A 27,853-nucleotide genomic window follows, 5' to 3' on the forward strand; every position below is an offset into this window, starting at 1 on the left:
GTGTGTCCTGGGCTACTGCCTCCAAACACCAAAGCTCACAGACCCACCACCATAAAATCACAGAATGGTTTGGGTTGGAAGTGACCTTGAAGACCACTTAGTTCCAATGCCCCTGCCATGTGCAGGGACACCTTCCACTAGCCCTGATTACTCAGAGCCCCATCCAACCATGGCCTCGAACACTTCCACAGATGGGGTATCCCTAGGCAGTGCCTTCCCTGTTCCAGAGCCTCCCCACCCCTACAATAAAGATTTTTTTTCCTAACACTCAGTCTAAACCTGCTGTCTTTCACTTTGTAGATACTCCTCCTTGTCCTGTCACTACATGCCATTGTCAAGTCTTGTCCTATCATTTCTCTAAGTTTCCTTCAGATACTGGAAGGCCACAGTTAGGTCACCCAAAGCTTTCTCTTTTCCAGACTGAACAGTCTCAATTTTCTCAGCATTTCCCCACTGGAGAAGTGCTTCATCCCTCTCACCAACTTGGTGGTCTCCTCTGAATTCGCCTGGAGCTGGTGTTAACCAAGTGGAATTCGATCTGAGGCATCTCTTTGAGCACATTTTTATAAGCTGCTGCCAGTCCAATGCACTTCAGCCTGTTGGTCGACACAACACCCAGCAGGAAGTTTACCGACCAATTAACAACCCAATGACAGGTTAAATACTCCGTTTCCGGCTTGTCGGGCTCCTTAACTCAGCCCTGGCGGTGCTTAGCATTACCTGTGCGATGTTTGGGGCACAAAACATTTTTGGAGCTGCGAGAAGAGTCCCCCTCAGGCTGGCCGGGAGGGAACCCCTTGTGCCCGAGCACCAGCCGGGAGTCACGCCAGCAGTGACACCACACCCACCCCACGGCCCTAAACCGAGACTCGGAGGAGCCGTCCCGGCCCCCTGAGGCCTCCCCGGGCCGGGCGCCCCTCAGGCCTCGGCGTCACCATGGCAACAGCGCCCCTCAGGCCCCCCGTGCTTAGCTGCCCGACTCCCTGCCTGATCCGCACCACCCCTGGGATACCCGTTCTCCGGGCAGACTCCCACGCGCCACCTGACCGGGAAGCACTTCCCGTTCCCGCCGGGACACCGGAAAAAAGACCCGCCCACCCCCGCCGCCGGCGGGCCGGAGCTGCCCGCCGCGCCGCCTGACTGAAAATCGCCGCTCCGCCCTGCATTGCGCGAAAGTCCCTCGCTGAGGCGTCCGCGGCGCTGCCTGCGCGGAGCGCCGGGAGGTCCCCGCGTGTCCGCGGCGCTGCCTGCGCGGAAGTGCGGCGGCCCGAGGCGACGGTGCCGCGCGGGAGCGGGGCCGGGGCCGCCCGAGGGCCGGGGCTGGCGGGGGGCCCGGGCGGCGAGGGGGGCCCGGCCGCGGGGCAGCAGGAGGAGCAGGACGAGGAGGAGGAGGAGCGCGGCCCGGGCGCGATGGACCAGTGCGTGACGGTGGAGCGGGAGCTGGAGAAGGTGCTGCAGAAGTTCTCGGGATACGGGCAGCTCTGCGAGCGCAGCCTGGAGGAGCTGATCCAGTACGCGGGAGGGCTGCGCAGGGAGATCCTGCAGACCGAGAGTACGTGGAGACCACCCCCGCGCCCCCCTCTGCCCAGGGGACGCGGCCCCGCTCCTCCCTCCAGGGAGGGAGAGCCCAAAATTTGGGGCGTTGTGGGCTTGACACCCCTCAAAACTTCGGGTTTTGTGGGCTGGGAATCTCCCCCTAAGGAGAGCCCTTGCTCCAGGGACCTCCCCACCCCGAGGGTTCTATGTTGGGGTTCTATGTTGGGTATGTCGGAGCTCTGGGGGCGTTGTTGAAGGGAACATTTAAAAGGTGGGAGCAGGGGAGGTTTACGTTTGGTATCAGAAAAAGGTTTTTCACCCAGAGGGTGGTTGGGCACTGGGAAGTGGTCACAGTACTAAGCCTGACAAGAGTTCAAGAGGTGTTGGGACAATGCTCTCAGGCCCATGGTGGGATTGTTGGGGTTGTCCTGTGCTGGGGCAGGAGCCGGACTCGATGGTTCTGGTGGGTCCCTTCTAAGTCAGCGTATTCCATGATTCTGTGATCAGACCCGGCCCTCCCGGGCCTCTCCTGCCTCGTGTGTGCTGCTGGAGAGGTTCGTTTGTTCCTGGTCAGCAGGTCTGGCGTGACCCTGGCCAGTGTGTTCATAACCCTTTGTGCTGGGTTACAGAGGGGTTGGTCACCCCAGGGGAAATAGAGAGGAAATACGGCAGAGCTGACCTGTTTGCTTTCCCCTCTCCGCTCCCCGCCCGCATTTCTTTTCTTTTTTTGTCTCTCTTTTCCTGCGTCCCCGAGTTGTGTTCCTTTGCTGTGGCTGGGTTTGGCGGTGTTCAGGGTAAAGCCGCGCTTAGCAGGAGGTAAACAAACCTTGTCTCTGTGTCACAGCTGATGCTGGGCACTTGTGAGAGCTGTAAACACGGGGCGATTAAACCTTGCGAAATCCCGGAGATGGAGGTAGTGCCGTGTTTATTGAAGTGGGAGGGAGTGGAGAGGCAGCTGAAGTGATTTACCCAAGGCCATGCAGGAAGCGAGTGGTGGCTCAGGGATTAAAAATAGGAACTTGCAGGCTCCTAAGAACGAACTTCAGAGCAACTGTGCTGCTGCTCCGTTGCTTTTGTTTTTGTTTGGTTGGACAAAAACATCTTTGCCGTGGTCCTGTAGTGCAAAGCTCACTCAGGAGTATGGATAATTCCAGGAACACAAGCATGAGTATGCTGGAGCTGCTGTGTGTGTACCCAGAAGTTTCTATAGAGAGCAAACATGGAATTCCGATTGTGAGGCATTTATTTGGGATGAATTAAGGTTTGGTCTTTCCGGCATTGTTTTGCGCTATGTTTCAGTGACTGTTATTTGTGCTGTTTGAAATAGTCTGGGTGTTGAGGACAGTCACTAAAATATGTGTCTTCACAAACTGAGGTGCTGACCTTGCCTGGAGAGCTGTGTGTGTGACCCTCATGCTGGTGTTGGTCTTGGGCTGTGAAGGTTTGACTGTGACATTCCTGTTGCAGCTCCAGAGCTTTTACTCTCTTTGTAATGATTCCTTCAGGATCCTCGTTGGGTTTTCCATCCAAGCTTGGATTAGCAGTTTTTGGCACTGTACAGTGGAGGCCTTGGACATAATTTCAGCACTTACCAAGTGATGCTGTCCCAGAGAGCACATCCCAAATTGAGCTTTCTTTTAGTAAGTGGTCTAGAATGAAGCCAATACATTGTTTGTGCACCCTCAGACATCTGGGGACTCTTCAATTTTGGCATCTGACAATGAGTTGGATTCATAGGGGCCAGAATTCTTACAATTTTCTTTTTTCTTTAACATGTTATTTGTAACTTTCTAAAAAGATCAGGTATTTTCAGCTTTTATACACTGTCTTGAGGTTTTTTGAAAATGGATGGAATTGAAAGCAGCCAGATGTCTTAATGTGGAAATCTAATTCAGGGCTATGAACTGCAGAAACAGGCTCCTGGATGTAATTTCAAAGGAAAAAAGAAAGAGAAATGAAAGCCCTCACTGCTGAAGAAGAGGTTAGGACAAGATCTGAGAGCAGAGATGTATGAAAAGACCTTAAATAGCAGTGGATAAAAAAGGAAGTGGGTGGAGAAAAAGAAGCTGTTAGAAACTGCTTTAACCTCTAAACTGGTTTTCTGCTTTCCCCCCTCACACAGTGTATTAAAATGTCTTGAGCTGATTTCATGTTAAAGCCTAAGGGCAGACCAACACAAAGTTTGTTTTTCTTCTCTGTTCCCTTAATAAATCTGTCTTTCTGGAGTAGCCAAGGATTGCATATTCTTGGATGGTATAAGTGTGTCTGGCTGAGTAAACTTGGCGTTGGACTCTGTGCTCAGTGTTTGTGGGCCAATATATTTAATTTATTTTTTTTAATTGTGTCTGTGCACACATATCACAAACTGTCTCTCTGTCCTGTGAACCCTGAATTACCAGGAGGGATGGCTGCAGACTTTCTCCTGCTGATTTAGTGCAAGTAGCTCATAGTTTGATTGGAGCTGAAAGAGAGGGGTGCAGAGGGGAAACCTTCTACAGCTCTGATGGCTTTTCCTCTGTAGACATTTTCATTGCTTTACTGCAGTTTGGTTTCTGCTACAATGTCAGGGGCCAATAATTCACTTCTTTGCTTGGGGTAAAAACAGGCACCCATGTGGATTGTTTGGATTTTAGCTTAATGGCTTTGAGAAAGTGCACTTTAGCCTTTGCGTTTGTTGGGGAATGAGTATTTCCATTTTGCTTGTTGCATAATCTCTGGCCGGTCATTTTGCCATGGCAAAATTTATGAAACATTTAAAGATGCTTCATATTATTTTAAGTGTTTGTCATAAAAAATTAAATAGCAACTAAGAAATAATGATTATTCTTGAAATAATTTTGGGAGATGAACATTTTCAGATAGTTAAGTGGAGTTTTTTGTTTTAATTTGGGATGTATAGAATCACTGAAGTGACTCCTCACTTTTACACAATTACTTCTCAGTCATCTTCTAGAAAAAAACACAGAGCCCCATCAGCCTTTTGCCCAGGAGATGATCCTTGGCTTCGTGGGACTGGAGGGAGAAAAAAGCATACTAAAGCTTATTTTTGTTCTTAAAACACATGTTTGCTGGAAGGAATGATGTTGAAACTTCCCCAGCTGGGGCTTGTGGGGCTGGACAGGAGCTGTTTGCTGGTCAGAGGGGAGGTGGCTCAGTGTGTGACAGTGTCAGCAGCGTTCAGAGGGTGCAAGAGGAAAGGTGCATAGAAAAAGTGGCTGTGAAATTATTATCCACTCCCTATGATTGCAGTTTTTCTCCGGATACCCTTTGCTCTCTCCTGAAACTGGGCTCTTAACACAGTGCTAAAGCAAAGATGTGTTAAAATATGAAATAAAAAAGGAACAGACCTAAAAAGCGAACATGTTTTCCATAAAATCTTTCTTCTAAAGATTGATTTAAATACCTCTAAAGAGGTATTTTGGTGATTTTGTTTTTTTATCTGAAGTCTTTGGGTCTGGAATATTAGGGAGACGTTTCTGAGCTGCTTTCCCACTTAAATTAGTCTTCCCATACAGTAGAAGGTTGCTAAGTCTGTGTCCCTAAAGGAAAAATTCTTCATCTAGAATGAACTTTGAGAGAGACCTTCAGAGGTAAGACTGAAAGGGAGATTTTTTTTGTGTTTTTAAATCAAAAGCAGGAAGAACAGACTGGAGAAAAGCACCAAAAAATGTCTTTTTTTTTTTTTTTTTTTTTTTCCTGACTCAAGCTTCTGAGTGATGTTTGAATCAAGGCACGAATGGTATAAGCTATGAAGTGCTGTGATGTGGTCAGGGGCCTGTAAGCCTTTCCTGTTTATCTTCTTGACAGAGTGGGTCATACAGCAGTGAACTTGTTGGACATCAGCTAAGAAATGTCACTGTTTCTAGAGAATAAATCTCATAACAAGGTCCACGGATCTTCCACGGACTTTTCTTATCCGTTGAGGGGAATTGGAGACTGTTCAGAACTACTGCCACAAGTGAGGAAGCAGAATTTTCCCACAGCTCAAACACAGAGTCCAGTAGCAGTGGGTGGCTTGCGGGGCAAGAATTAACTGGGCCATCATTAATCCACATTTTGCTTGCACCCTGCTGAAGTTACACATGATGTTGTCATGTACCTTTAGGGGCTATCTAAAAGAAAACTGATCCTGTAGTAGCTTCAGTATCTTTCTGTTATGTCCTTAGAGATTTGTGAACTGAGTGTTACTGTGAGACGTTTGTTCATCTGCTGTGACTGAGACACATGAGACCTATGCATTAAATTTTTAAACTGTTGCACTTGTTCAATGTTATTGTGCACCCGACTGGATTCCTAATTCCATGGGGGTTTTCATAGAGATGGATTCCTGTACATCTGCCTTCAGTTCAGCTGATCTTGCTTTGCAAATACTTTATAGATTGCATTTCTTTAATACCACTTTTTGTCTGCTTATGTTGTTGCATATTAAGAGATTTAATATTGCCATTTGTTTGTGATAAAGTTGGTAATTTTCCTCTCTTTTGTCTAGATCAAGATGGGGACTTGTCTGGGACGATTTCACTTGTTATGACGCAGTGTTGTAAAAGAATAAAAGACACAGTCCAAAAACTGGCCTCGGATCACAAAGACATTCACAGCAGTGTATCCCGAGTTGGAAAAGCCATTGATAAGGTATTCATTTTGTGCTTTGTCTGCATTATCACATCTGATGTGTTCTCTGCTTCCCAAAATTTAGCTTTTTACTACAGTTAATCTGAATTAATTATTCTCTCAGCTGCAGAAGCAAAGGCAAGCCAATGGGCAGCAAGGTACTTGCTGTCAGAACTTACTGCAGACAGCCTATTCCTTCTGGGACAGCTCAGATCTCCTAATTTCTTACAGACCATACCCCTGTAGATACTACAGGATGTAGAAATGTTTTGTGTGTTACCAGTTTAGCTAAATGTTTTCTTCAACATCTGTGTCAGTAAGAAAAACACTGTTGGATTTTATATCTGTATATATATATATTTCTAGTTGCCAGTAGCAGGTAACTCTAAAGTGCCATTTTGCAGTGTAAGTGGCTGCCCCATCCCTGGAAGTGTTCAAGGTGACTTTGAGTAATCTGATCCAATGGGAAGACCCTGCCCGAGGCAGAGGGTTGGAGCAAAGTATCTTTAAGATCCAACCTAAAACATTCGATGATTCTGTAAGACCAGAGAATTTTTAAAGAAAGACATTTTGTACCTCTTACAGGGATGTTACTGGTTTTGGGAAGTTAATTTTATAGCAGTGCTCTTAATGGGCAATAGAGGAGATTGAACATTTCACAGGCTCTCAATGATAAGATAGGGCAGCTTGTCTTTGGTGCTTTACATATGAGACACTGAATTCCAGGTTCAGCAGTAACTGGGATATGAATATTTTTGTACATATTATTGTAGGTACATATTAACAGTTCTTTGAAATGGTACTGAAATGGTGCTGCATGTATACTTTTAGGCCATGCTTTTGTCCCTCTCTGTTCTCTTATATAAAAGTAGTTCTGTGTGCAGGGAGTCTGATGCTTGATGTTATGGAAAATGTGACTCTGACGGGGTCTAAACATTTGTTCAGTACACAGCACTGATTTATTCTTTGGGAATTCCATTTAAACTTTGGCAGTAATGATAAACTGCTAAAGCATAATGTAACAATAATGTGATGAAGAAACAAAGTACGTAATGCTGCTTTATTAGACTGAATGTCCACGAAACTTATATTTTTTGTTTATGTCTGACTGACCATTGTGGAGAGTTCAAACTTTGTACTAATAGCTTTAATCCACACGTCACTTTATCCAAAGCTTAAGGATGCATCTGTCTCAAATCCTTGCTGCTGTATCTAAACCAATTAACTAGAGTAAAATTCCATCCTTATTACCAGCTTGAAGCCTGAAATAAATCTGTGTAATCTCGTCCTAAGTTTTTAAACTTTCCAGTTCTGCTTTAGCAAGTTGACTTTGTGCAAACACACTTCCAGGTTTAGCCATACTTTTTTTTATTTTTTTATTTAAATCCTCTAAGGTAGAACAGCCCCAGGTTGTATGGAGAGGATGTAAGTGTTCAGTGGAAATTGGTGATGGTATTTCTTGTAAGCCAAAGAAAATGCTTGCAAGCATAATGAAGCTTAGGCTTGAGTCTAATCTCCAAATTGCTGTTTCAGTTGTCATGGGAATAATTTTTCCAGTGTTCTGTCCTGCTGTTTTAAGTTTATGTAGTGTTTTAAATTAAAAAGTAATTGATGTAAATAAAAGCGTTTTTTAAATTTCAAATATGCTGCTTGGTAAAAATAGTAGAAAGAATCCCATTAATCTGCTATGTTCCTGTTGAGTGTCAGAAGGGCTTTTTCAGTGAGGTCTTCTAAAATGAGCTCAACTGGCCGTGTGCAGTGTGCTTGTTCCTCTGGATTTTCAATCTCACTTATTGTCTGTGGTGTTTGCGTTAAAAAATTAAAAGCAGTGGGAACTGCACAAGTCCCCAGTTCTGCTTGTAACAAAGGATGTAATTCTGTGATGTTCAGAGCACAGATTAGGATTCTCTCCTTAAATACGTCCTTGGTGGAATTTTTTTGATTAATTTTCCCCAGTTATAGTATCTTAAGAGACCTACTTTAAAATACACCCCAAAGTCTGTGCCTTTTTGTCAGATGAATATGTGTAATGTTTAAATCCAGGTGAAATTCAGCATTTCCCGGCACTGTAACATTTGAAACAAATCTTCCATATGTACTTAATGCTTAATATGCTGCTGGAAAATACACTTGGAACCTTCCAGCAAAGTCTCTGTTGGCACCAGAGTCCCACACTGGAATTGCCCTCTCCTATCCCTTCACAATAATATACTTATCTTAAACCAATAGAGGTAATTAAGTGTAATTGATGTAGTGAATTGATTGTCAATGCATTCTGGTCAAAATACATCTGCTTCCAAAATAAGAATCATTAGAATTTAAGGAAGCACAGCCCTTGCCTTGATACATGAGACTGGAGTTTTGTTTCTGTCACATGTAAGTCCTCACTTATATTACAGACAGATTAACATCTCCAAAATACTGCTTATGGTCTTACTAACTCTGTGTGCTCAGGCACAGATAAATGGCCTGGTTTGGGATTGGGAAACATGCTAATACTGGTACCCATTTCATGTGACACAGCCAAATGGTAGCTGCTGTTGCATGTAGAATCAATAGACTTCCTATTTAGCAAGCTTGGATTGTGAAAGAACCTGCTGTATTTTCTGCCAGTGGCAATTTCAGGTTAAATTTCTTTTTTTTCCTGTATTGGGGCTATGTAGGGTTATACCTACATAAAAAGTTTAGTCTGGTCAGTTTTTAAGTTGCTTGTGAACTTGAATGGGCCCTAGACTTGTCTGTCTGCAGTTCACTCTGAGAGCAGAAACTCTTAGAGCAAAAATTTGGCATCAAATACATTGAAGTCTGAAATGCCAGAGCTTTGTGTATTGCTTGAAACGTTTATCTCATAAGCTAAATCTTTTTTCATGGCAGTCCTACGTGGATTGCATGCTTCTGATCCACAAAAGGCTACCCTTTCTTCCAAAGAGCATTTTCTCCATTGAAAGGAAATGTTTGCATCCATTTTTTTCTGCTTTGTACTGGCAATTGCTCTGCTTCCAGAACTCATCATATTGCCGTTGTTCAGCAAGTTGTTATCAGGTAGCTCATTCATCAGAGTTCCTGTGAATCAATGGAATGATTTGAATTTATCTCAAAGCATGTTTGATGGGCTGGTGAATGTTTTTGGTCTAGGAGCAATCTGTCTGAGTGGTTAAATGCCTTCATTCAGGAAAGCAGATAGAGTAAAGGGTAGTTCCTTCCATTTTCCCCCTGAATTTTATATCTGTTATAAGGCCAACATTTTAATCCAGTCTTTGTTTTGGGAAAGCAAACTTTTGCCTAAGTTGGTGTTTGTTTCATGTAAGATCTTCTATATGAACATACTAAAAACCTTTACTGAACATCACTTAATTGTGTTGCTGTGAAGAATGGGGCTGCATAAATACAGATTCTTTTCAAGTTAAGCTTTATATTATTTGTAAACTGATTGAACAGAGAAGATAAATGTTTTATTTGTATTTTGGGTAAGAATTCAGAAGGAAGGAATACACAAAGTCTCAACTGTGTAACTGAGGAATAAAACTGTCCTTAATCATCATCTTTCTTCTCCTGTTGTGAATAACATGGAGGGTTGTGCATTGGTTAAAAAGTCCATCTTGTGTTTGCGAGCATCTTGGAGTCACCACATTCTAGTAATTATTGGTAATGTGCTGTACATTGTATCATTGGTGTTTTTAGCACATAATACTGTACATTTTGGTTCTAGGCTTGTTAATTAAGCTTTTTTTAAAAGGTATGTTCCTCAGGAATACTAACTAACAAATAGGTTATTTTGTGTTGTTCAGGTTTTAAGCTTTCTGGTGTTTTTAACTTACAGAAATTCTTTTAACTTTTGAAATCTTACTAAACCCCACGTGCTGTCAGTTAGCATACTGTTAGCATTTGTGAAACAAAACCGAGGGTTATAGTCACTAGCAGATCCTGCGTGCGTGACAGTTGTGAAATATATAAGCCAAAGGCAAGTGATAATTTTTTCTGACATGTGACAGTCACTCACTGTAATCTGTGCAGTCAGTTCCTGAAGCTCCTCGGGACCCAGAGGAGGCAGAGCTGTAGAATCCCACATAGAATACAAACCTCGGAATTGTTAAAAATTATTGGAATAAGAAACTGGTCGAGACTGGCTTGGTGAGAGAATGACTGAGGTCCTGAGGTTGAATGATGGGACTTGATAATTTCTTTTATGTGACTTTAAAAGATCTAATGGTGGGGTTTTGTAAAGATTCACAAGGCTGGTAGGTTTGCTGTTTCAGAAGAAAATGAGCATTTTGTGAGAGCACTGAGGTAATTAGTTCCACCATCTCTACCCCCAAGCAGTGAGAATGATGTGATAATGTTTGAGGCATAGGTGCAGCTTTACTGGTTGGTAACTGTCCAGAAGGATCAGTTTCTGCTTTGGGGGTTGTATCATTGCTAGGACTTGGAATTGCATGAAGAATAACTTATAGTCAGTTATTTTTAGATTAATGACAGTCTCCAGTCTGGAAGCTAGGTAACAAAAAGAAGCTTGTGCATTGTGAATCCTGTCTCATATCCCTTAGTGCTTTGTTAATGGATTTGTGTTACCTACTGGTGATGCTTTGACACTGAGACCAGAGTCAGTGATGGTGGTGAACCTTTAAGGAGTTGAATAGTTGGCACAAGTAAGAACAGTATTATTTAGTCTTCAAGATGCTAAAGTTTTTCAAGGTACAGCTTAGAGGTGAACAGCATGACAAGGAGCTTACAGGTTAAGACACTCAAGTGAAAATGTTATTAAATGTGAGATATGAATCAATGGCAATAATTTAAATGCTCACCTTGCTTCACCATCTCAGACAAATGGAAAAGTCATTTTGCTAGACTAAGGTTAATGTTTTATTGAAAGTTTGCTGAGAGCCCTGAAGGAAGCTGTGGCTTTGGAGCTGTGTGTGCAGGGATGAAAGGGCTGCCCCTTTTTCATGATGACACAGAGCAGTGTCAAAGGGGATATGGAGGTGCTGATGAAGGAAATTAGTAAGTGGTGAGTAACAGGAAGGTGCAGTGTGAAGCTGAGCTGTGCATGGGGAAATAGCTAGTACCAGCTGGGTGTTATTTGCCCTGCCTGCTGGGACAGAAGCCTGCATTTGTGTGAGACTGGTATTCCCATGTGCAGGATCCTCACAGAGCCACAGCTGAAGCACTTCTCTTTTCACTGAACTTCTGATTTCTGATGCTCCTTCTTGGGAGAGAGCTGTAGTCATCAGATCAGGCAGCAAGCAATGCACTGACTTCTAGACTCTTTATTGTGCAAGAGGCTTGTTTTGAGCAGTGGGTGAGGATTTTTATTAAAATTAACCTGCTTGCCCTGATTATGAAGCATGTTAGCAGTTAAAAATCCTGGTTTATATCTTGGATTAGAATAAATGTTACTCTCCTGCTGGCAAGAGGCGAAGTGCCAAGCATTACCAAGTGTTACCGAGGAGTCACTGTGACAATATCTTTAGTTATTCCTGGAATATGTCCACAGGCCACTGGCCTAAAAATACGTGGCACTGGCATCATCTGGGTTAGACCTAAAAAAGATCTCTTGGACCTTCAAAGCTCATCCTGTTGTTGGGATGTTGGGGTCATCAGAGATCTGAATTTCATTGTTTGTTCTGGGAAGAAGTGACTTTTTTGCTTCTTCAGCATTCTTCACACCACCAAATATGTAAAAATTCCTTGAGTTAAAGCTTTTACTTGTAATTTGGTGTGCTCTACTGACAGAGATGCATTGACAACTCTGTCTTGATTCTGTGTTCTGTTCTCTAAACATATTCCCTTTTCATGTATGCCATTTCTACTGATACTTCCTTCAGAAATGCATCATGGGCTCAAAACTCCTTTATTAGTTAACTAGATTTAAAACTTTCTTGCTAGACTTGTAATTTGTTGGTGTAATTCCTTGTAGTGAATAATATTCAGACTTGAAACGAGCAAGCTAAAAGATTTCTCCTTCTTCCTACACAGGAGGTAACGAAGGAAGCTGACTTATTTATTTCACTTTGGAGATAATTGAGGGCCAACTGAGTAACAGGCAGAAAGCATCAGGGTGGAGACACAGGTGTCCTGCATAATTGAAGAAAATGATGTGGGGTGATTTGTTCCAGCCTATTAACTGTTAATTTGTGTGTTTCAGAATTTTGACTCGGACATCAGCAGCGTGGGGATAGATGGGTGCTGGCAGGCTGACAGCCAGAGGATCCTCAATGAGGTGATGGTGGAGCACTTCTTCCGGCAGGGAATGCTGGATGTAGCCGAGGAGCTTTGTCAGGTAACCATAAGTGTGGATGTTGAAGGTTAAGGGTTATCCACTGAGGAAAGTAAAGCTTTGTCTTTGCTTCCTCATTTCAGCTCTGTTTAAGCTGAATATTTAAACTGTCAGATAACCCACTGTTTTCCAGCTTTAACTAAAAAGTGCCTTTTTTTTTTTCTTTTCAGGAATCTGGTCTATCAATAGATCAAAGTCAAAAAGAACCATTTGTGGAATTAAATCGAATATTGGAAGCATTAAAAGTTAGAGTTTTGAGACCTGCACTAGAGTGAGTCTACTCATTTCTTTTCCTCACTTTTTTTAAAAAATGCTTTTAACAGTTCCATAGTTTTTCACTTTTAATACTCTCTTTAGTATATTCTGATGTGTCCCTGCTTGTCCTTTGAGAGGGGTAGTTACTGAGTGGATCTTTCCTTTTCCATCCCCTCTGTGTCACTCCCCATGGGAAGTGATTAACTAAAGGTCTCTTAGATTAAGGATTCACTTAATCACTTTGTTACTACTTTAAGGAAGCAACATCACTTGGAGGAAAAGTTGTTAGCCAATGATGGTGACCTTCTGCTGGATCATTAGTGAACCTAATTTTAAGAGGTTCCATTGTGAAGGATACCAGGACTTACTAAAGATGTTGGGTACCCTGAAGCCTTTGGGGTGAGCAGAACTTGACTTGGGATAAAAGTTCTCACTTGTCCTCCAGTCACCCTCCCTTTCCAGACAAGGGACCAGAGGGTGGGAAGAGCCTGGGGCTGACAGTGGCCCTTGTTAATGAGATTCTCATTGACAGAATAGTAAGAAACCCCCTCATCCTGGTTTTTTTTAAACTTTTCTAAGCTTATGTTGGTCTTGAAAGTATGAAAAAAAATGAAAACACAGAAACCAACCAACCAACCAAAACAACCTAGCTAACTTTAAAGTGGCCCTCTAAAAATAAAAAACACAGTAAAACCAAAACAAATTCAAAATTTGTCTTTCATTCCAGAGCATAAATCATATACTTGAGATAGAATTTTTTGCATTATTCAGTTCAGTACATTTTCATATTAACAACGTTGTCTTTTCCCTTTTACATGAAACAACATGGGTGTGTCAGTTGAGCACTTACTGGCAGCTGAACTAAGTGCAGGGGCACTCTGATATTCAAACCCTGGTGTTCATCAACTAAATCCTGGGTAATGCCTCTGGGTCATGTAAAGTTTGACCTAAATAGTTGGTCTTTGAGTCTAGTTACACAGGTGGAAAGCTGGGGTGGTTTATTTTTATTGAATTGGCTAATTGAAGGGAAGCAACATTGATATTACAACTGAAACAAGATTTACTGTCAGCTACACCACATACATCTTGTAGTTCAAATAATAACAGAGCTGTTGTGAAGGATAATCCCTGAGGAACTGTAACTTGTGTTATGACTGTTCCCTTGAAATCTCTAAATTCATTTCAGCTGCAGTTTGCAGTGCTTTAGGCCTTACTCATTGCTACTGAGTTGTATCATGTAGTTTCTGCAATGTGTTAAATATTTTTCAAACAAAGGAGGAGGCATGGTCGTCCCTCAAAGGAATTCTTATTTTCCAGCTGAATGGGCAGACAATAGGGTGTATTGTCAGCACAGTTTGTGTGTTAGTCTCCCCCCTTCCTGTCTTATTTCTGTGTATAATGTTTATTCTGTTTAAACTGGACAGTGCAAAAGCTGTCTGCCTCTCTTGGCTGCTGCTGGGCACAGAGGGGTCTTATTTGTAGTTTTGCTACACGGTAAAAACCGTGGGTCTTGGGGAGGGTGATCAACATGTGACAAAATGTCATGGTTTGAGTTCTCTGGTTGAGGAGGTAACCAATGCATTAACTGCCCAGTTGTTCCACAGATCTGCTGATGCTTGTGAAGGTGTTTCTCTTTTATTTCCTGGCAGACACAAGTGTTCAGGAGGAGGGATAGAAACCACTGCTGTGTGAATGGCCTCCATATGACAGAGAGAAAGTAGCATTGTGCTCCTTGGGCTAAAATTTGCATCAGTGAATAAAGCTTCAGCATCAAGCAGCCCCATTGCAGAGTCAGGCTGCTGAGTGGTGTTGAAGTAAAGTGTCACACAAGGATGATTAATTACAGTCTCCTGAACCAGGAAGTGGAGTACAGCAGGTTTTGTCCATGCAAAATTGTGAAAAGCTGGGATTAAAGGGCAGCCAGTCTCTCTAGCTCTGCCAGCACTCTCTGCTTGTGCTCAACTTCACTCAGTGTTGGAAACAAAACAAACACAGGTGGCTCCTGGTCACTGCCGTGGGAAGGGAGTTGTCAGATTAATGACTTTGCAAAAAGACTTTCAAAGCCCTGCTGAGGTGATGGAAATTAGTACTTGTGTCTCAAAAAACCAAAAAAACCCTGACTGTATTTGTTGTCCAGGTTTTCCTTCTAATACAAATTTCAACACTTAAAAATACAACCTTTCAGATTTATATAGGATTTGACTAGCCATAACTTTTTTGTTTTCCCTTGTGGGGTGTGAAAGTTGACTTTTGTAGTGGTGTAGTCTGGCCTTGCACTCTGAGCTGTGTAATCTCTGTATGCCTGCAAGATCCCAATAATTTCCAGTGACTTTTCTCACTGGAAATTTCATCACTAATTTGGTGATGGGAAGAAAAATCCAGTTATTTCTCAGGGTGTATTCTGGCCCTTCAGAGCCCAGGTTGGGCCTCCGTGTGAGGTCCTGGTAGAAATGGCTAGGAGGTTCAATTTGGGTGTACTTTGGAAAAGAGATACTCTCTTCTCTTCTGCCTGTAAACAGTAAGTTGCACAGGTCCTAGTATTTGCTGGGTCACTTGGGGTATGATTTAAACTTAATTTAATCTTTAGTAGGCTTTGTTAAATTTATTTTAACATCTAAATCCCATGTGGGAGCTGAAGAGAGTCCTGTGTACCCATGATTTGCAGAGTATAGTGTAAACTTCAAAAAAATTTAGATGGGTTTGAGTCTCAGAAGTGAAAGTACTGACTGTCATTTTGAAAAGAAGTACGAAGACAGGTGATGTGATTACTAATAATTTTGGGCAGTTGTAGAGAATATGTGGGTTGAGTGCTTTAAACCTCCCTTGCTGGTTTTTTGTTTTTCTGTTGGAAATAGGAACAGTATGTCCCAGACAGAGCACCTCAGGCCTTGCCTCTGTGGTTGCTTTCTTTTGATACAAATCTGTGCTGCCACTCAAAAACCTAAAAATGGAAAGCCTGCCTAAAAGCTAATTTGGAAAAATAGACTCGACCCCAGCAAGATGAAGTAGTCTGTCATGTGGGTGCAAATATTGGCAGGGAAAGGACGGAGGCTCTTTAGATACAACAGGGATTAATATCTCATTGATTGCACTGTGGACTAGTGTCCTAGTTTAGGGGGACAACTAGTCGTAATGTTTATTTATAATAGATTTTTGTTCTTCATCTGCTTATTAGTCTATGGTTGTTAACTTCAGGCTCTTGTTTTTGTAGCTGGGCTTGAACTTTATTGCCATAATACCCTGTTTAGACTGTACACACTGATCATAAAAATACAATTAAAACCCCCCGCCCCCCACCCCAACTTATGAAACCACTCTAAAACCCACTCACCACCCATGGATAGTGAGTGTGCTCTTCACTCCTTCCTGGTGGAGATTCAGGAAGATCTGAAACTGCCTGAAATTTGGGACAGTAGGGCTTGTTCTTAGTTCAAAGGCTCCATTTTTCACTGTTTCCTACTGAAAGGTTACTGTGTCTTTACAAAGCCTTGCCAGTGAAGTCAGACTCCTGATACTTCCACCACAACAAATTGAAAGTGGATACTTGCTCATTAATGCTGCATCCTAATGCAGAAGGCTGACTTGCTTTGAAAGCCTTCCCAATACAGTAAGAATGCTTAATTTTCTCATTTTAGGATTGATTGAAAAGAAGCCTCACATACTCTGTTGTTTTTTTTTAAGGAACACAGACTTCCTCACTTCCTTGCTAAAAAGTGAAAAGCTTTTTGCTTAATAGGGCCCCCACAGTGAAAATAGTAGAACTAATTAACACTAATGAGAAACAGATGTACTGGAGAACATTGAAACTTGAGGTTCTTAAGAGAACGATTGGATTGATTTAGGCCTGACTAAATGGAATTAAAGAAAAAAAAAAGGCACCAAAAAACCTTCCAAAAAAAGCAAGAAAGGGATGGATAAATTCTAAATTATAAAGAAAAACTTGTATAAAATGCTTTGAAAATTTCAGTTCATTTTACTCAATGTATGTTAAAGAATTTTTTCGTGTTATTTAGGAGCCAAACATTACTGTTGTCATGGTGAATGAGACACAGAAAATGAGAAATATTTTTATTGTCCAAGTTGAAAATAACACAGAAAGCAAAGTTTAAACAGGGTGAAGAATGATATTTAAACTGATTTCCCTTCCCCCACTGTGAGATCTTGATAATGTCTGTCTTTGAGGTCCCAGAGATGGAGTTCCCCTCTCCAGGGTAACAGATGCACACACACAAATATAGTGGCTTGAACAACATGTTTGGTGAATGTGGACTCTGGAAAATGTTCTTGGTCAAACTTCTTGACATGCAGCTGAAGAGCTGTCAGTAATTGTTAAGATTCAGAGTGCTATTAATTGAAATACAATAGACTTGAGCTATTTCTGCCTTATATTGTGCCTAATTTAGTCTTTTCTTTCAGCCAGTGAATGTTGAATATTGCAGTGCTTAACCTCCACAGCAACACCAGAATTAACATTGTCCACATTTTGTGCACCCTGTGTAGCTCCATTACTTGTAAAGGGCCTTGCCATTTTCTGTGCTCTGTAGAGGCTCTCAGAAGTTCAGGGAACAGTCACACTTTCTTTGAAATAGATGGTAGATAATAGATAATTGCAATGATTTCATGTGGTGTGGGCTGACACTTAATTACTCTGGTGTCACATCCCATTGTACCTCCTCGCTTCTTCCAGGTGGGCGGTATCCAACAGAGAGATGCTCATGGCACAGAACAGTTCGTTGGAATTTAAACTGCACAGGTTATATTTCATTAGTTTATTGATGGGTGGAACAGCAAATCAAAGAGAAGCACTTCAGTATGCGAAAAACTTCCAGCCGTTTGCTCTAAATCATCAGAAAGGTAAATTTTTGGTCACTGTAAGGGGATTTAAAGCACTGGGATATGGCACCTTGTAGTAAAACATAAATCATGTTCCAAGTATGTTTTACTCCATTATTTTCAGTTTGTTAAAGGCTGCTTCTTTTTTGATTTATCATGTATAACCCAAATCCTTACAATTAGAATTACCTTTTTTTTTCTTTTTTAAGAGGGGCTGAAAAATAATATCTGAATGCTTGCACATTTGCTTAAATTTAAGGTTTTTGACTCTTTAAATAAAATGGAGATTACATCTAGAATAGGCCTGCTGCCAGAGTAAAGTGCTAAAAATGCAGAGGAATGTTCTTGGAATAGTCATCTGCTATTTTCTGCTGCGTGGGGTAATACAAAGAGAAATTAAACTTTTGAAAAATGGAGAACATGTGAGTTAAATGAGCCATCTCAAGATGAATCCAACAAAGCCTATTTTTTAGGGTACTGTGTGTGTCAGAAAGCTCACAAAAAAGTAAACCTGCTAGAAGCAAATTCCCAGGCAGCACACCCTGGCAACTCCCTAGCCAAAAAAGTATCAGGAGTGGAGCTCTTCTGGCTGTCATGGTTCTAATTGTTTTTTGTGGAGGTGAGGATGTTTTCCATGTGAAAGCTACAGCTGCAGACAGAACCTTCTGTTTGTTGTACAAACTCTGCTGTTCCTGGTCCCTCCCAGATATCCAGGTTCTGATGGGCAGCCTGGTGTACCTGCGGCAAGGCATCGAGAACTCCCCGTACGTTCACCTGTTGGATGCAAACCAGTGGGCTGACATCTGTGACATCTTCACAAGGGATGCATGTGCTCTCCTGGGCCTCTCAGTTGAATCCCCTCTCAGTGTTAGGTATGCTACTTTTCTCTTGCTTTTGAGACCAGGTACTTTGTTGTTTGGTTCCTGTTTCTTGTTGAGGACAAAAGAAATGACTTGTGAGTAGTCTCATCTAGCTTGCATTAAATACAAGATCTGCAAAGATTAAAAACCAGAGGTTCCTATGTGCTAGGCTTTACCCTGCACCACTACAGCTCAAGAGGAAGCATTCCTGGATGGAATTTGTATTCCGTAGTTTAGACATAACTGTGAAAGATGAGGATGGCAATCAGCCAGTTATTCCCACAACAAATGTGTGACAACTGTCCCTGCTGTTAAACTGAAAAATAACGCTGAAAATGTGGCCGTAATTCCATCAGCATTTGATAATTTTGGTTTTTAATCCACACATTACTGGTCTTCTTCTTAGAAGAATGCTTAACAGTTATGTTGTGTTTCAGCTGCTAAAATTTCCAAATTGTCTCCTGGGTCTCTTTTGCAAAGAAGAAAGAGGCACTTTTAAGCTCAGTAGCTAATCTGACAAAATGGAAATCTGTTGGAGGCTGTTGGAAATATGAAGAAAGCCCATCTTAATCTCCTTCTAGCTTCTTTGAAGATAAAACAGATTAGCTGCTATTTAGCCTTTGCATGTCAATTCCCCCAGTATACTCCCCGATGTTCTCATTTTCATTTCAGATGTTAAATAAAAAATAAATAATATGTATCTTTCTGGGCTGGATTTAGTACTTAGCAGAAGCTTCACTGCTTCCTCTTTTTTTTGTTTGTTTTGGCTTTATTTTTTCTTTTTACTATTTCCATTCACTATTGTTAGACTTCTGTACTTGGTTTTTAGCTCTTACATTGTTAAGCCTTCTGCTTTTCCTCTCTGTGCCTCAATCACAAAATACAACAGAAACAGCAAAGGGAGCGCTTCCGACTAACTGTTTTTCTACAATAAACTTCCAAGTTTGTTTGAGTGTTTTATAGGTATTTAGAGCTTCAGTCTCTGGGTTTTTACTTTCATCTTCCTCTTGTTTCATTCAAATGACCAGCAGTCCTTTAGATTTTCATTGCTCATGCACTGATGCTGCAATGCAGTTTTCAGAGCAAATGGTCAAGAGATTTTTTGAGAAGTGGAAAATCCCTGTTACTGATATTTGGAGTGGTTGGATGCTTGCTTTGCTCCTGGTGTGGAATTGATTGTGCTGAAATGTGTTTACTGTATAGGTGGTATCAATGCTCTTGTCATAAACAAGACTGTTACAAACTTGTGTGACCTTGGAGTGCTGCAGATCCTTTAGGAATTAAATAAACTTGAAGTCCCTGCTGTAAAATATATTGCTTCCTAGAACATGAATAGTGGGCACTTTTTAAATGCTGATTTGCTTCTCCAATATTTATCTAATCCTGTACGGGATAACTCATGGTCTGAGTTATTATGTGGAGACAATGGAAGAACTTTTGTGTTATGGAGGTTGTGGTTTGGGGTCTTGAAGGACTACAGGAATTTGAATTTACTATTTACTTGAGTTTTTATATTCTGAAAGGACTCTTTGAAGATGTTTTCATACAAAGACTATTTGTTAGACTTTTCACAGGGTTAACACAAGTTACACTCAGGGCTGCATTAAGAAATTAAGTGTAAGGGTTAAAATGGCCAGTTGGAGGTGAGAGATAAAATTATACATATATGCATATATTAATGTATATATATGTATGTATATATATTTTAGCTTAGGCAAGAGATCCACAGGTTTCAGGTAGAGGAAAGGCATGACTTATGTAGACAGTAAAACTTGCACAAATAGTAAAATAATCTGCCAGACAAACAGAGCAGGCTGATAGCAAGGTCAAATCCTGTTGCTGATGATTTCCAGTACTGTCATTAGACTTTAATCCATCAAATCACCTGTTAATTTGTGGAAGCTGTGTCACACATTCTGTCATAGAATACAGAAGTATTTCCAAATACTAATGTTAAGAATGTTAAGTTCTGGTAATGAGTAAATCCCAGAGGAGGCTGAACTGTTTGTTAGGACACAGACTTTGGGTAGTTTCATACTGCTGTTTTTGTCACAGGCCCTGGTGTCCTTCCTTACCTTACCTACCTGCTTTTTCTACCCTTCTTTTATTGGTTTAAGGTGAAGGTGGAAAGACACGTTTCTTTACATGGTAATTACATGTAATTAAAGGATTATGGGGTGTGTGTGGGTTACATGGAAACTCTTAGGCTGCACGTACTCCACCACAGCTGAGGGCAACCTCCTGTATAAACTAATGTGATGTATTTCTCCTGTACAGCTCAAAGTAGGTGGTAGAAGAAATCAATTAATTACAAATCTCAGGGGAGGGATTAACCGTTGTTTTCTGTCTAGAATGTAGTACCTGAGGGCCCCAGCCTAAAATACATGGATATCTGATAATCTCCCCCAAAACCCGTGCTTGTCTGTACTTCTAAGCTCCCTCCAAGTAAAACAAGATGTAAATTAAAAAATACCAAAACCTTGTGTCCCAGTTAACCTTTAAAATAGAAATGTGAAAAATGTTGGTTTCCTAGCATGCATCTTATCTGAACATGTCCTTTTTCTGCAGTTTTTCGGCAGGTTGTGTAGCATTACCAGCTCTAATCAATATCAAGGCAGTTATTGAGCAAAGGCAGTGCACAGGGGTTTGGAACCAGAAGGATGAACTCCCGGTGAGTAGGTGCTGAGCTATCCCTGGGGCAGATTTCTAGTGGCAAATGCTGTTTTCATGTTTCTCTTGTGCTGCGTGTTATGGGATGTTTTACATGGCCACCACCTCCAGCAGCTCTGGGGCTTGGGGCTCTTTGCTGCATAGGCCCTGGGGCTCACAGACACCCCACACACCTAGACACTGACCCAACCAGCCACACAGGCTGCCCCAGACACTGCACTGCCCTCAGCAGCTCCCACACAGGACTCACCTAAAACACAGGTACAGACAGCCAAGATCTCTTCCTTCTCCTTGGCTGGAAATGATTGACATTTGCCAGTGAAAGCACAAACTCCAGATTCACAGGCAAGCACATGCTCATGGATCCCAAATTACAGCATGGCTCTCCTAGCCCCTTTTACACCATTTTCCAGCTGTTCTTCCACAGTCTCCTTCCCCTGCACTTTCCTCCTACAGTTAATATAGTTCTACTGACACCCTCTCCTCAGAGACCCTCGGGTTTAGATTTGTATCTGTTCCAAAGTCTGGGTTTGGTTGCAGTTTCTTGATGACCTGTTATCTTGTTTCTTGTTATTATCTCTATTATTTTTGTCCATCAGATTTGTACCTCTCAGTTTTGTTTGTTGCTCCCCCTTTCACTTGTCTGCTTTTGCATTGAAAAGGTCTTTGATAAATGACCTTAAAGAAACTGATGCTCTCACCATCCACTTACCCAGAGATGTTTCTGTATAACTGGAAAGAAAATGGATCCCACAGAGAAACACTCACTTCCACTTGCAAGGCTTGAGCTCAGTCCAGGGCTTGCTTTGCACTGGCTCTTTATCAGGCAGACAGGAGATGAAAGAATTAGTGCTGCATCTGGGGACACAGGAATTGGGATCCAGTGCATTATGCTTCCAGCACATCTCATTTATATCAGTTGAAATGAAGTTCAGTTGTTATGAAACCCCAGTTTCCCTTTATAGCTCTTACCGAGTGTGAGCAGCTCTCCAGTGACCTGCTCCTGATTTGGAAAGAAAACTTATTTAGTGCAAACTGGGCATGAACTGAGTTAGCCTCTTCAATTGCAGCTGGAAGAGATTCATTTATAGAGTAAGGATGAGTGTTGAGTTTTCTCCCAGCTGTGTTTTCTGTAATGCTGAGAGTGTAACCTCTGAGTGTGACAGATTCCTGCCTTGCTGTCCAGCCAGGAATGGATTCCTAGGGAGCATTTGGAAAAAGATTGCTGTCTGATGCAAATCAGTTAATAATACATGTTTGTCTCCTGGCATTTTCTAAACTGAAGGGTCCCTAGTGTGTTCTGCTAAGGCAGTATGGGGCTGGGAAACCTTATTTTCATTGTGCAAAGACAGATTAAGTACCAGATTAAGACATCAAAAAGTCACATTGTCAGGTTTTGTTGAAGGTTAAACCTTTGAAACAGAGGACTGGTCAGAGCCAGGTGCTTTAGGTATACAGGGTGTGATTTTTGCAGTTCTTAGTTACTAAAGTCACAGACCTGTTCTCTGTTATATGTCCCTTTATGAAATAATTTTGTCCTCATGGCAAGAGTTGTGCTGCACACATCTTGTGTTGGTACTGAAAATAAGTGCTTGTGATACACTTTATTATTCATGTGACATGAAGTACTGAAAATTACTGCTTGTGATACACTTTACTATTCATGTGATATGAAGGTGTTGGCAGAGCCTTTTAAGAAGCTGTAGAACATGAATATAATCAATACAAGGGTTTCTCTCTTTTTTTTTTTAATTTCCCCCTGAAATGAAATCTATAAACTTTTTATTTCCTAGCCAGTGATTTCCAGAAAGTCTTGATGGGTCACCAGCTCAGTTTTCCTGCCAGGGCATAGATCTGCAACACAATTTGCACTTGTCCCTTGGCAGAATATGCTGTGTTGTTGCTACTCTCCATCCCCAATAAATAACCAATTTAAGATCACAATTAAGTATTTATGTCCAGCAAATTGTCAGGCATCCACACAATGGATTTTGTCGCTTTCACAGCTGAATTGTGAAAGCTATTAAGTAAGGACCATGACCTAAAGGGATATTATCTGGAAATGTAATTTCCCAAGATAAATTTTTATGTTAATTTCTTCCACAGATTGAAGTAGACCTCGGTAAAAAGTGCTGGTATCATTCAATATTTGCCTGTCCCATCCTTCGTCAGCAAACAACAGATAATAATCCACCTATGAAATTAGTCTGTGGTCATATTATATCCAGAGATGCTTTGAATAAAATGTTTAATGGCAGCAAGTAAGTATCATTCTTTTATCTCTAACAACATACAGACAAGGACACATCTTAAGACTAGAATATTGTGTTTTGGGAAAACTGAGTCCATAATTAGGTGGTTGGTGGAAGCTTGTTAATCTTGGAGAATGGCTTGAAAGCTGGGTAAGCTGGGTTGATGCACTGGAGAAAAGCATAATAAACCCTCTGATGTTGTTGAAAGTGAGCTTGCGTGAAGGAATGCAGTGAGCAGAGTAATTTTTCACATTGTAACCACCATTGTGTTGTCTTAAATTCAATCTGGAAGGCTTTACACACACAGTTTTTCCTTGGGAGCAAGGTTAGTAATGCATGAAAAATCTTTTGAAAAATAAAATTAAACCTCTGAGGGAAATATGGCTTAGTAATTGAGCAAGGAGGGGAATTATAACTGTGGAAATACTCCTCCTTAGATATCTGTGGCGTGCTTCAGGCTTTTGGGGAACAGGAAATGGGAGAGAGAAATCTGTAGGGATTTTTTTTGAGGAAGAACAGTGGTTATTTGGATTGAATATATACAGCTTCTGTGGAGGCTGTCAGCTTAATTTAGAGCTGTAAGTCATTGTGGGAAATCCAGTGTGAAAATAAGTGAGGCTATGAATGAAAATGTCAAGTGATGTTTGCATTCTGTGCTCTGTTAGAAAAGCCTTAAGGGATGCCTTTGTGGGTGACTTTAGCCATTTTAAGAAGTAAACGTGCTACTACATCATTCCTGTCCCTGATAACTCATTCCTAGTGCTTTCATTGATCAGTTTTACTGGCAGCACAGTTCTGACAATATTAACTCTGGAAGGCTGGGGGGAGAAGGTAAAATGCCCAAACATAGGAGATGGGGGGCAAAATGGATCAATACTTCAGAAAAGAATCAATTTCTTCAAATAGAAGAAATATTGTAAATTGGTGGGATTGTATGAATGGAGACCTCAACAGGGAGACCAGGCTGACCCTTCAGTCATAGCCTGCAGGGCTGACCTAAGTGGGCTGGAAAATCACAGCATTTTGGGAAACAGACACTAAAATAAAATTGATATTGATGAAGCCACAGTGAAAGCTGCCAGCTGATTTAAAATTTCTGCAAGATCAGGCTGGATGGGGCTTCAGGCATCCTGATCTGGTGGAAAGTGTCCATGGCAGTGAGGTTGGAATGAGATGGTCCTTAAGGTCCATTCCAACCCAAACCGTTCTGTGATTCTAAAATGGAACAAGCAAATCCAGAAGTAGAAATAGTAACTACAGAGAAGTTGCTCTTTATGATAATCTAGTAATTCAGGGGTTTGTGGGTGAAAGGTGGGAGACTATAACTAGAAGGAAAAGCATGGTAAGTTCTCTCTCAGCTAAAGGTGACTTTTAATGGAGCCAAGTAAAATTTTGTGGCTTAAGAGTGCAGTTGTTTCCTGCTACAGGGGGAAAACTCAGTACCTTTAATGCTCTGTTGTCACACATTGCCCTAATTCTAACACATTGTCTTTGTCCCCAGATTAAAATGCCCCTATTGTCCAATGGAACAGAGCCCTGGAGATGCCAAACAGATATTTTTCTGAAGAAAAGTTTCATTATGCAGTTTGTAAGTGACACTCTGGATTTCAGGTGCATTTCAGGAGAATTAAAACACACTTGTTCCCTTTTATGCAGCAGACTGAGGACTCCTATGTTTGTATAAGCTAATGCTACAGAAACTTTGCCAACATTTAGTATATACATACCAAGTGGAAATGCTACAGAAATATTATTACCATAGGGCTTTACTATACTCTTGGTCTCCATACCTGATCAAGTTACTACACCAGCAGCTGTCATTCAATGCAGGTTTTTGTACTTAATTATATGGCGAATTTTTACTTTTTAAAAGCAGAAATCGATCACCCCCATTTGTTTAATATTCTTCCTGCTATTATTCTATCATTTTATTGATAACTGTCATCTTAGAGAATGTTTGTGGACAAAGTTTTATTTCCTGTAATGTGTACATAATTAAAGGTAAATACTTCAGAAAAAAAAAAAGTTTGATAAATTGAATAGTCGTTATAAAACTAATTTGTATTTTTTTTGCTGAAAATGCTGTGATATATTCTGAGTTTTTCTTTCAAACATTTTTTCAACTTTTACATAGAATTCAAAGTAAATGTGCATATATATAAAGTATATAAAATATATAGCCCCAAGGGGCTACCTGTTGAAATCCATCACTAATTTATAAGGGTGATGTGTGGCTAAACTACTACTGGGGCAGAGAGGGAATAGGAAATCCTGTTCCTCTGGTTTCATGATCGAGAAGTGTTTGTGTAAGAGACCATTCAATAAATTCTGAAGTGGAAATGCTTTTAGTTGATGACATTTGCTCTCTGGCCTTTGTAGTCATGTTCTTTGAACTTTGTATTCAGGATTAGGCTATAACTGTCATGTTGCTGTATAGTTTACTAGTCATTATAGTGTGCTATTTATAAACAGTTATCAAAACCAAATAAATTGTAGAAGTATTCATTGTTAAATGGGGGGAAAAGCATGTTCTGATGCAATCTACTGATCACGACTCTGCACTTGGCAGAACTGGGCCCTACGTCATATATTAGGAGGTAGCAAGTTTTCTGTAGCTTGAGAACACTGCTTCTAGCCTTGTTTTTGTAGTAGAATATTACTGCCATTGCCACTTTCTCTGCTAAATTTGTCATATTGTTGACTAGGTAAATTTGTACTCATAAAGGAGACATAGATCATGGCAGTTAAATCTTTTTTAGTGTGCATATATTTGTATTTATTGCACTGTCCTATAGTAGGGCAAGCAGCCATAAGGCATGCAAAGCTACTTGTAAAATTATATTTCTGTATTGTGTAGTTAAAAAACAACGACCAACCAACCCCAAGCTTGTCTGGTTGAACACTGACACACTGGTTGAATGCACTAGCACAATGCACTACAGAGAAGACCGTCTTTGGGAAATCTACACCTTTTGAATTTGTCTGGAATTTGTACCTGACTGGAGAGACTGAGTCGGACTCTAATGGGATCAGTGACAATGGACAAACCTCCAGAGACATTCTAAAGTGAGGAGCGAGTCAAGGCACACAAATTTTAAACGTCAGATGTATTTGATACATGTGAAAAAATACAGGTGTGTGATTTTCTGCAAAACTTACATTGTATTCACACTGAGTTCCAAACAGCCGCGTTACCAAGTGGTAAAATCAACAATAAACGGGTGAGGATATTATTTTCCATGTAGGTTTCCTAGTCTTGCTGAAATTGCTTTTAATATTTTTTTCTGACTGGAATTGCTTAATGCTTTGCATCTATATGAAATGGCATATGAAGTAATTAAAAACCAAAAAACGCAGCCAATAATAACAAACCCTCACACAACCAGCCTGAAGTATGCGTGCTGCATCTTCCTCTGTTACATGATGGTATTTTAGCTCTGGTGTGAACACCAGTAAACATGGATAGCTTAGAGCCCAATGATGAAACAGTTATTAAATGGAAATAGGGTGCAAGTTCACCTTGGTTATTAAATATCACCTTAACTAGTGCATGTTATGGATCCATAGATAATTCAAAAGCTCTTTTCACCAGATCATTCTTTCCCTGTCTGCCTGGACATTGACTTAAAAATCCTTGCCTGCAGTTGTGCAGCTCCACCAACAGATGATGCTCATGGTTCAGTACTGTGAGCGTGCGTGCTCACCCTAACAGGAGGCTGTGCTGGCCATTTGGGAAGCAGTTCTGCAATTTGGTTGGCACAAACAATGCAGTTTGCCCTGTGAAGTGATGTGGGTTCTCTCCTGCTAGTGCCTGCTATGCTTCTGGTAACTGGAGAACATGTTTGCAGGGGAAAAGTGAATAAAACTCTCGTTTCCATACTTCAAGTATAATTGGCATCTGCTATGTGTGCACTGTCCCTATCGGAGTGGGAATATCCACAGTAAAAGAAGTGTTTGATTTTGAAGCTGTGGTGGTATCTGTGTCTCTATTACATTTTTGGCCCAGATTGTGAAGCCTTGAACTAGTCCCCAAAGTGGCCCTGTGTGTCCCAAGTGCCTTTCATGCTGCAGGATGGAAGTAAAGACAGTCAGCATGTTTGTGTCTGTAACCAGATCACCGTGCCACTCCTTGGACTGTGCTGGGCTTGCAGCTGGTGCTTTTCCCCTTTGCAAACTGTCAGAACAGTAGCTCTGAGCAAGTGCACCCGTTAGTGGTGTGGATGGGCATCAAGTCAAGAATTTTTTGACCATGCTCATATAAAGTTTAACTTACGGGTCCTCCGAAGGTAATAGATGTTTATAAACTTGATTTTCATAGCAGCAGCTTGTTCATAGTGTCAGTTCAATCTCTGTTAATAGACTTGAATTTTATTTTTGTAAATGCCTTAAATGGGAAATGTATTGCAATGTGTTCTTGTGGTGTTTCAGGTCTCACTTGTGTTACAAAGCATTATCAAAACTTCAAAAGAATAGGAAAGGAAAGTAGCGCATAGCCTTTTTAAACTTCAAAGGTATTGTACATTTTTGATTGTCATTTCCAGAAAGTTCATGTCCTCATCTGC

At 41.2% G+C, this 27,853-nt stretch overlaps 1 protein-coding gene across 2 annotated transcripts; it reads left to right on the top strand.

Annotated features, from left to right (window-relative positions):
* The first annotated feature begins 1,261 nt into the window (after positions 1-1,261).
* RMND5A (required for meiotic nuclear division 5 homolog A) lies at positions 1,262-26,535 on the top strand. 2 transcript variants are annotated; one of them, XM_058837921.1, is made up of 10 exons: positions 1,262-1,552; positions 6,026-6,168; positions 12,290-12,424; positions 12,592-12,692; positions 17,364-17,530; positions 18,216-18,381; positions 20,938-21,040; positions 23,146-23,300; positions 24,793-24,879; positions 26,149-26,535. In XM_058837921.1, the coding sequence occupies exons 1-9, from the start codon at positions 1,411-1,413 to the stop codon at positions 24,854-24,856; spliced, it is 1,176 nt and encodes a 391-aa protein (XP_058693904.1). In that variant the 5' UTR covers positions 1,262-1,410; the 3' UTR covers positions 24,857-24,879; positions 26,149-26,535. The 2 variants fall into 2 exon arrangements, with proteins under 2 accessions (XP_058693904.1, XP_058693903.1); XM_058837920.1 differs by having other exon boundaries at positions 24,793-26,535.
* The last annotated feature ends 1,318 nt before the right edge of the window (positions 26,536-27,853 follow it).

The sequence above is a fragment of the Poecile atricapillus genome, chromosome 4 (assembly GCF_030490865.1).
Source record: "Poecile atricapillus isolate bPoeAtr1 chromosome 4, bPoeAtr1.hap1, whole genome shotgun sequence".
NCBI classification, from domain to species: domain Eukaryota; kingdom Metazoa; phylum Chordata; class Aves; order Passeriformes; family Paridae; genus Poecile; species Poecile atricapillus.

Bases quoted from the DNA above. Each gene is read 5' to 3' on its own strand.
- RMND5A (XM_058837920.1), top strand. From the start codon at position 1,411: ATGGACCAGTGCGTGACGGTGGAGCGGGAGCTGGAGAAGGTGCTGCAG. The intron at 1,553-6,025 runs GTACGTGGAGAC...TCTTTTGTCTAG, and splicing joins GGAGATCCTGCAGACCGAGA to ATCAAGATGGGGACTTGTCT. The intron at 23,301-24,792 runs GTAAGTATCATT...CTTTGTCCCCAG, and splicing joins AAAATGTTTAATGGCAGCAA to ATTAAAATGCCCCTATTGTC.